Source organism: Carassius carassius, chromosome 20, assembly GCF_963082965.1.
Source record: "Carassius carassius chromosome 20, fCarCar2.1, whole genome shotgun sequence".
NCBI lineage: Eukaryota > Metazoa > Chordata > Actinopteri > Cypriniformes > Cyprinidae > Carassius > Carassius carassius.
Window position 1 is genome coordinate 28,508,265 of NC_081774.1, and position 9,887 is coordinate 28,518,151.

The 9,887-nt window shown below is 38.3% G+C and overlaps 1 protein-coding gene across 2 annotated transcripts; it reads right to left on the bottom strand.

Moving 5' to 3' along the window:
- Positions 1-9,565, bottom strand: LOC132095882 (doublesex- and mab-3-related transcription factor B1-like). 2 transcript variants are annotated; one of them, XM_059500976.1, is made up of 4 exons: positions 8,932-9,565; positions 3,567-3,801; positions 892-1,004; positions 1-157 (listed from the first exon to the last, which is right to left on the bottom strand). In XM_059500976.1, exons 1-4 carry the CDS (start codon positions 9,395-9,397, stop codon positions 75-77), a joined length of 897 nt encoding a protein of 298 aa, XP_059356959.1. In that variant the 5' UTR covers positions 9,398-9,565; the 3' UTR covers positions 1-74. The 2 variants fall into 2 exon arrangements, with proteins under 2 accessions (XP_059356959.1, XP_059356958.1); XM_059500975.1 differs by having other exon boundaries at positions 892-1,024; positions 3,563-3,801; positions 8,932-9,558.
- Positions 9,566-9,887: the final 322 nt, after the last annotated feature.

Consider the following 9,887-nt stretch of genomic DNA (forward strand, 5'->3'; position numbering starts at 1 on the left):
CTGTTTTTGAAAAGGAAACAATGAATGTCTTTGTACAAAAGATGTGAGATCAGTCGACATGAAAACCGAAGGACTCATCTGGTCTCATCTGTGTTATTTGAGGAAAGACTGTCAGCAGGCACAGCATCTGTTTGCTGGAAACCACAAACTTGACTTTCTGTATTAAGCAAACAATGAACAATACGAAAATGTAAATGAAGTCCACCTTATCAGTCACTGTGGCAGCAAACAAATTCTCCTGCCAAAAAAATGAAATCTGAACACAATATGTCAATATAGTATCTAAATGTAAGTGTCTAAGGAGCAGAAAATGAGTTGTGTCAGGAAAAATAAAAAAAAACAACATCCAACGGATCTCAGTTGGTATTTAAATCATTTGACAAAAAAAGGAAGAAACTTACACTGTTCTTTCTCAGTTTTGTCATGTTTTCCAACACAAACGTTTCAAGATACAATGAGGAGTAAAATTACATACAGCAATATCTTGTTGGTCTTGTTTTCTGAGAAACTCAAAATAAAGGGTGTATGATAAAGCAAGAACAAAACAAGCTCAGAAAAATCTACTTAATGAAAATGGAAATAATGTTTTCATTCCACACTGCCAGATGTTTGCTCTTGTATTTAGCATAAACTCAATGTTGAATTTCTCATAACATTAGACTTAAACCATCTTCATTTTGCTTCGCAAGTGAATCCATCTTGATTTAAGGATATTACAAACGACAAATACTGAGGAAGATGTTATTTTTTTGCAGTGCATGAAACATTTAATGTCATCTCTTTATGATTTGTGTGAGGGTGAATTAAGGCTTTTGAAGAGCCACAGAAACCTTGTCCTTCCCCCTAATTTTATCAGAATAATCAACAATGTATGGTTTCAATATTTAATACCTGGGATTCTTGCGACTTGAGGAGGAAGCTCAGATCTTCCTTGCTCTCTATCCATGTGACTCTGTGCATGCTGGGAAGGATCATCTCTCAGCCCTGGATATGTGGGGTATGGACTATAATGTGGAACATGGATCTCCGGAAACAGAGGAACAGAAGAAACAGACTTAGCGTAAACACAAGGTTTTGCTGAGAAAGTCTGGGACAGAGCTAAACTTGAAGTGATTAGAAAAAGAACATCAAAGAAGTTTAACTAGCTTTGGTATTTCAAGCTTTCAAGTACTGCAAGTCGTCTGCACAAAATAAAGAGAATAAGAGCTAGACATATTTTCTACATTTTTCTTTAAAGTGAGAGCAGCCCAACAGTTGTGACAGTCTTTGAAGTTTGGATGAAGAGATAAAAAGTTATTTAAAAGTGTTTCAATGAGAAAGAGCAAATGCATTATTGCACTAGTTTTCAAACGTTTGGGTTCAGTAAGATTTTTTAATGTTTTTGAAAGATGTATCTTATGATGTATGAATTAGTATGAATACACCATTTAAGATATTTAAGACTTTTATGGCCTTAAATTTGATGAAACTGAATTTATAACAGATACAAGAACCTATTTTACCTCAATTAGTGTAAATAACAGTACTTTCATTAAATTAGTAACAAGAGTGTATATATATATATATACACACTCACTGGTCACTTTATTAGGTACAGGTTGCTAGTACTGGGTGGACCCCCTTTTGTCTTCAGAACTATCTTAATTATTTGATGCATAGATTCAACAATGTGTTGGAAACATTTCTCAGAGATTTTGGTCCATATTGAGATGATAGCATCACGCAGTTGCTGCAGATTTGTCGGCTGCACATCCATGATGTGAATCTCCCGTTCCACCACATCCCAAAGATGCTCTATTGGATTGAGATCTGGTGACTGTGGAAGCCATTTGAGTAAAGTGAACTCATTGTTATGTTCAAGAAACCAGTCTGAGATGATTTGAGCTTTGTGAAATTGTGAATTATCTTGCTGGAAGTAGCCATCAGAAGATGGGTACGCTGTAGTCATAAAGGGATGGACATGGTCAGCAACAATACTCAGGTAGTCTGTGGTGTTTGAACAATACTCAATTGGTACTAAGGGGCCCAAAGAGTGGCAAAAAAATATCCCCACACCATTACACCACCACCAGCACCCTGAACCATTGCGACAAGGCAGGATGGATCCATGCTTTCATGTTGCCTTTCTATCATCTCTAACCAGTCGGCCCATTCTCCTCTGACCTCTGACATCAACAAGGCATTTTCGTCCACACAACTGCTACTCATTGGATATTTTCTCTTTTTCAGACCCTTATCTGTAAACCTTAGAGATGGTTGTGTGTGAAAATCCCAGTATATCAGCAGTTTTTGAAATACTCAGACCAGCCCGTCTGGCTCCAACAAACATTCCACGCTCAAAGTCACTTGGTGTAAATAATATGTATATGTATATAGTGTATATATACACACACACACTACCATTTAAAATTTGGGATCACTAAGAATTGTAATATTCTTTACCCAAGATTCTTGTGCTCATAAAAGCTGTATTTGATAAAAAAAATACAGAAAAATCCTGTTATTTTGTGAAATATTATTGCAATTTAAAATTACAGTTTCTATTTTAATATACTTTAAAATATAATTTAGTCCTGTGATGGCTAAGTAGAATTTTCAGCATCATTACTCCAGTCTTCAGTGTCACATGATCCTTCAGAAATCATTCTGATATGCTGATTTATTATCGGTGCTGGAAACAGTTGTGCTGCTTCATGTTTTTTGGAACCTGTGATAGTTTTTTCAGGATTCTTTTACAAACAAAAATAAAAGAAATATAAAGAAACGCCAGCATTTATTCAAAATGGAAATGTTAATTTGTTACAATATACACTACCGTTCAAAAGTTTGGAATGGAGTCAGTAATTTTTTTAAAGTAATGATTACTTTTATTCAGCAAGAATGTGTTAAATGGATAAAAAGTGATAGTAAAGACTCATACTGTTCAAAAATATTTTAATTTTAAATAAATTCTGTTCTTTTTAATGTTTTATTCATTAAAAAAAATCCAGGATATATATATATAACAAATTTTGAAATTTAAATAATAATATCTCACAATATAAATTTTTTTAATCAAATAAATACGGTCTTGAGGACAAGAGCCCTCTTTTAAAAAACATTAAAAGTCTTACTGATCCCGAACTTTTGAACGGCAGTGTGTGTGTATATAAATATATATATATATTTTTTATAATGTAATTTATTCCTGAATTTTCAACAGAAACATCAAAACAAATTTCTTCTTATTAACAATGTTAAAAACAGTTGTTCTTTGATTAGAAAGTTTGAAAGAATAGCATTTCATTTGAAAAAGAGACATTTTCTAACATTAGAAATGTCTTTATTGTCACTTTTGATCAATTTAATGTGTCCTAGCTTAAGAAAAGTTCTATTTTCTGTTAAAAATATTTACTGACCCCAAGCCGTTGATCATCTATGTATCAGAGACATAGCTCACCCAATTTTATACTAGCTCAAACATTGACTACAATGGACAATGCTGTCTTTGTCTTACTAACATAATAGTTTGTAGAAATTTTAATGGATTCCATGGCAGAACAATCATGCCTGCGAAACATACTTGCCATTCAGGAGTCTCCAACGGATGGGACAGTGCTCCTGCTGGCAAGGGAACAAATCCAACATGTTCCCTATAGGGTCCTGGCGCAGGGGGTCTGAGGGTCACCAGCACGGCCGGGAACATGTATCTGTCCGGGTAATGCTGGTACAAGGGAAGAGGCATTGCGAACATTTCTGCTGGATAAATTTGCCCTGGAACTGCCTCTTTAATTATGTATTCTCCAGGAAAAGTTGGTGCATCTGTGGATATATACAGTATTATACAATATTCAGTAACACTTTCTAATAAAAAGATTGAGAAATAAAATAATTTTTGAAAGATAACGTAATATATTTATTATAGTGTAAACGTGTTATATCATGTGACAAAAACAATGTTGCTGCGTGAGTTCACTTCTAAATGAACTCATTTTATGCAAATGAAAATATTTTGTATGACCAGAGAAATTAAACGGGTCAGACTATACAGCATTTTTGATAAATGACAAAGTTTAAAATAGTCAATACATGTTTTATTCAACATGTACTGAAATTGATGTGGTAATTTATCAGCATGAACAAATTAGTGTTTCAAGAAACACAATAAACTGATAATTGTAATGATATTAGTAAAATCTATTTATTGAATGTGTTAACTCTTTTTAACACATTCAACCGTCAATGCCGGTCCTAAGCCTGGATGCAAAAGGAGGAGGGTTGGGCGTCGGGGCTAGCAACCCATCCCCGTAAAACAAACCATTGCTACGGAAACAGCAAGAATAAATGAAAATTTGGTCTAATAAGCGGGATTCTGAGTAATATGACAGAGTCGAAAAAAAAGGCAACGACGTCTGACGCCCATTATCAGAAACGACTTTCTCTGCCCAAAATATTACAAGAATTGGAACGTGGAATGTAAGAACTCTATATCAAAGTGGACGTCTCGCTCAGTTCCTACGGGCTTTCGATGACTATCAGTTGGACATCCTTGGCGTCAGCAAGGTCAGATGTATGTCAGATGTAATGCTGAATTAGCAGTAATGGCAAGACCATCCTGTACACGGGTCATGAAGAATGGCACGAACGTGGAGTAGGCATTGTCCTGAGCAAACGAGCGATGAAAGCCTTCCTCGGCTGAAGGCCCATCAACGATCGGATCATCACAGCCCATTTCGCCTATGGATGCTCCAAAGCAACAGTGGTACAAGTTTATGCACCTACGGACAGTGAGGATGACGTCGCAAAGGAGGTTTTGTCTTTGACGACATCCCAAATCAAGACCTGAAGATCCTGATTGGGGATTTCAACGCCCAGTTGGGCGGCAATCGCCAAGGACTCAAAACCCGTGATCTGTGCCCACGCGTCATCTGCCCTCATCAGTAACAATGGGGAGCGGCTGGCGTCGTTCCAATATAACGGGTTGTGCAATGGGAACTTGTACTTCCAACACTGGCAAATCCACAAGAAGACCTAGAGATCACCAGATGGGCGAAATTTCAACGAGATTGACTTCATATGGGTCAGCCAAAAGTGGAGGTCATCATTATGTGAAGCGAGGTTCTACAGAGGAGCAGATGTTGGATCTGATCATTACCTAGTCAGGGAGGATATCAAGCTCAAAGTCTGTAACCAAAGGCAGCCCATACCAAGGAGACCGTTCACGATCGAGAAGTTCAAAGACCCCTCCCTGTAGATGCTTTCACCCTGGAACTGCGCAACCGCTTCGTCCCTCTTGAAGAGATGGTGAATGTAGAAGACCTCTGGGGACCTCAGAGATACCACCACAGAGTGCGCCCAAAACATCATTGGGAGGTGTTGAGGAAGACTGAAGGAACAGTGGATCCAAGATCGATCGTGGAATTTGATAGATGAGAGAAAAGCCGTGAAGCTTAAAAGGGACCAATCTAAAACAATGAACGAGATGAAAGAGGAAAGCCAAAGATACGCCGGTCTGGACAGACTTGTGAAGAAAAGCTGTCAGAAAGAACAGATAAGAAGAGAAAGCTAGAGTGTAAAGGTGCCGAAGCGCAGGAAGCTGCTGTCCGAAATGACTCCAAGACCTTGTACATCATAGTCCATTAATTTACCTGGAACAAAGAGTAACTCCGAATCAAGAACAAAAATGGAAAGCTTTTGATTGCCAAAGACGAGCAGAACAAGTGGTGGATGGAACATTTCAATCAACCAGACTCGACCACCACATACAACTTCGATGTTGAGGATGCCCAGGAACAACTTCAGGTGAACACAGAAGACATCACCATTGAGGAAGTGAAGATCACGATCAAAAGCATAAAGAATAACAAGGCGGCTGGCTTGGATGATATAACAGTGGAGATCTTGAAGTACGGAGTGCAGCCCTTTGGCGGAGAAGCTAAAGTCGCTCTTTAACAAATGCTGGCGGAATGGTGAAGTCCCAGAGGACTGGCGAAGGGGCGCCATAGTCAAAACCCCCAAAAAAGGCAATATTTCTGAGTGTATCAACTGGCAGGGCATCACCCTTCTCTCCGTGCCTGTGCGGTGAGCTGGAGCACGTGATGGGGCCAGCAGCCACTGGTCTGAACTCGATCGTCTTGGTGACCTAGATTTCGCCAACGACATTGCCCTGTTCAAAAAAGATAAACCAAAGCGGCAGCATGCCAATACCGCACTGGAAAAAGAAACAGGCGAAGTTGGCCTCAGGATCAGCATAGAAAAGTCCAAGATCATGCAAGTGAGCAACACAGACCAGACATGGGGTGTAAAAGTCGGGCAACACAGCAATTGGAGGAAGTACAGAAGTTCACCTACTTGGGTAGTGTGATCTCACAGAACGGCGACACGGAGGCAGACGCATTGGGAAGGCGGCAGCTGTTTTTCGGAGGATGAACAAGATCTGGTCCTTGCAATCGATCTCGTTGAAGGTCAGGCTTTGCCTATTCACCTCAATCGTGGTTCCAACAGCCATCTACGCCAGTGAGACCTGGAAGGTGTCAGGAAGCATCAACAATAGGCTGGACAAGTCTTCCAGCAGAGTTGGCCATGCCGAATTCTGAAGATCCGATTTTATGATCACATTACCAGTGAAGAAGTACTTCGAAGGAGTGGCACATGCAAACTTCATAACATCATTGCCGGTAGAAGACTCCGACTGGCCGGCCACATCCTTCATATGGAGAACAACCGGATCCCAAAGAGGGCCATGCGATGGGTCCCTCTTGCACCAAATGACCACGAGGACGCCCTCAGAACACCTGGAGAAGAACGTTCCTACAAGATCTAAAGACACTTAACACGGCATGGGACTACGCCGAAGCCCTTTGCCCGAGATGGAAGTCGATGGAAAATGATTGCTGCCCGATATGCTACATATACATGCTATAGTAAGACCAGCATTATTCTAGATATATTTAGTAGAGCCATATAGCTACCTTGTGGGAAAACCATGGCATTACAAATGAAAATTAAAGTAATAGAGTAAAAAATACTATTTAAAAAAATAGTAAAATAAACTAATAGACATATTAGAAAAAAAATATTTTAAAGGGGTCATATGATGCGATTTCAATTTTTCCTTTCTCTTTGGAGTGTTACAAGCTCTTGATGCATAAAGAAGATCTGTAAAGTAGCAAAGACTAAAGTCTCAAATCCAAAGAGATATTCTTTATCAAAGTTAAGACTCGTCCACACCCCCCTGAAACAGCTCGTTCTAACATGCCCCCACATCTCTTTCACCGTGGATGGAGCGGAGTCCAGCCCGGGGTCGTCACATGTGGTTGCCGCAAGCCCAATGGACGCTCCTTCATAGAATCCCCCGACCGCACTGTTCTCAAGCCCAACCGCCTCTGCTCACTCAAGCCAGCCTCCGGCTAGAAATCATGTTTATATCAGGCTTATAATAGGTTTTATGTTTATGTCTCGTCGCTCTGGCCAGACAGGGCATCACAATATGTTAAGGGGCGTAACATTTCTGTAATACACTTGAGGTATTTTGCCAATTACAGAACACTGGATAGCTTGCCAATCAGAGCACACCTCGCTTTTCAGATCAGTGAGAATTGTAAAAATCAACTCGTTTCAGAAGGCGGGGCATAGAGGAGAAACAATAATGTACAGTATGTGGAAAATAATGTGTTTTTTGAACTGTAAACTGCATAAACATTTCATTACACCAAATAATGTTTTTTTAGCAGCATTATATGACCTCTTTAAGTCATTAATGGACCATGATTATTACACAAATAGTATTCAGTATCAATAGAGCTCCTCAAAATATTAAATAAATATTATTGAACTATACAACACTTATCTAACTGAAAAAAAAAAAAAAAAAATATATATATATATATATATATATATATAGTTAAACTGTATGGTCACATTATAAGTAAGCAATGCCTGAAGGTTAAGAAAACCATATTATTGTTGCCTCCATCACTTTCCAGAATAAAATGATACTGTAAATGTCACCGACATAATAATCAATGCATAATATGCTGTAATGTTTAGCAAAAAATGCTGTAAATAATATCTGTATAATGAAGCTGTCGTCTATCCTACTTAAACATGTTAAAATCGTATTGTTAAAGCTGGTTTGTTCAGAGAGCTCTGTGGATCACGTGACGAGATCAAAGCTTGTCGCAACTCTGTTTCCATGGCTCTGGTTTTAACTGAAGCACTTCATTTTACAATTTATGCCACATTAAGTGCGCCAAAACTATATTTATACAATAAAGTAAGTATGAAGCAAACAGTTATTTAGTGATTGTTAACTGCTGTGAAACCCCGAACCTGTGGAGCCTGCAACAATTTAGGTAATTTATTACATCATCGCCATGTGAAGTTTAATCATCACATTAGGTCATATCACAATGTTCTCAAATTCAAGAACTCTTAATGATAATTAAGACTTTTTGGTACCATTTAAGATGGCTATTTAAGAGTTGTATCACCTCATATTTATTCAAACTAAATTTATAAAAAATTTCACTCCCGCGAATTTGATTACAAAAACTCATTTTTTTTATTAAGTTTGTTCAAGCAGAAATGGTTTATCAAGGTGAAAAGATAATTATTAAGGTAAAGACGCTTATAAATTTGTTTTCAGCAATGTTACAAAATACATTTAAATGCTTTAGAAATGTCGGTACCACTTAAATAATTTTATTTTTTTTAAATTTCGATTTTCTGTATCAATTGTATATGGAATGTAGAAAAACTACATTGATGCCTTTTCATTTATAGTCTATAATGTTTGTTAATATTAAGCTATAATAAGAGTCCTTCCAAAAACATGTAGCCTACGTTATATTAATATTGTTACTATAGTAAAGGTTTCCATTGGAAATAAATTATTACTGGTTAGAAAATAAGTAAAAAAAAAAAAAAGGATTTAGTGAAAACCGCACAAACCTCCAACGGCGCAATCCTGCGCGCTCGGTCCTGCCGGTGTCTTCGGCTCCCAGTTAACCGCGCTAACGGGACCGTGCGTGCTTACAGGCGCACGGAGCTCGGTGTACGTTGTATCGTCAGCGGGCGCTTTAACAATAGTTCTCTTCTTTCTTGCCCTGTTGTCGGTTTCACCGTTTAACGGTAACGTTACCCCGTTAGTTGAATTACTGTTACCGGCGGAGACCGTTTTTCCGCTGGATAAAGCGGTCTGCTCGGGTCGCTCGGCACCAGATGACTCGGTTCTGATCCGCCTTTGAGACGCGAGGATTCTCGTCCGCTCGTTGATGAGAGAGCACTTCCAGCACAAACACTGCTTGAACTGACATTTTCCCGAATGGCCTTTTAACTGTACGATAAATCCGTGGTTCCGACATCTCGCGCACTTCGGGCTGCGCGCTGCTTTTTCTGCCGCTGGAATATTTGCCATCGCCACGAAAATCCGCGAAATATGAGTATCAATAATAGTTTGAAATACCAGATTAATGTGTTACATTTGAGTAAATTTCGTGTGCAGGGTTTGTCCGCCAAATTAATGAAAAAAAGGGAAAAAAAGTGTTGACGTCACGTGACGCTCCAGCAGCGTGAGAACAGACGCTCATTAGGCATGTCTGGAAACTGCAGACAGCGTAATTCCCCTAAAGCGGGAAATTCCCAAAGTTGTAACTGTTCTCATAAATAAAACTTTTGACATGGTAATTTTTAAAACACATAAATATTTTTTAACACATACAGAATTTAAACCTTGTAATTTTTATTTAATTGTAATTTTACACATGATAGGTAAAAATTGATAGCCTGAATGCACTGTAAGTCGCTTTGGATAAAAGCGTCTGCTAAATGCATAAATTAAATTTTTTAATTTTAATTTAATTTAATGTAATTTTATATTAAAGCTTTTGTTTTATGAATAAAATATG

Bases quoted from the DNA above. Each gene is read 5' to 3' on its own strand.
- LOC132095882 (XM_059500975.1), bottom strand. From the start codon at position 9,397: ATGGCAAATATTCCAGCGGCAGAAAAAGCAGCGCGCAGCCCGAAGTGC. The intron at 3,802-8,931 runs GTTTGTGCGGTT...ATATATCCACAG, and splicing joins GCAGGATTGCGCCGTTGGAG to ATGCACCAACTTTTCCTGGA. The intron at 158-891 runs GTATTAAATATT...TGCTTAATACAG, and splicing joins TCAAGTCGCAAGAATCCCAG to AAAGTCAAGTTTGTGGTTTC.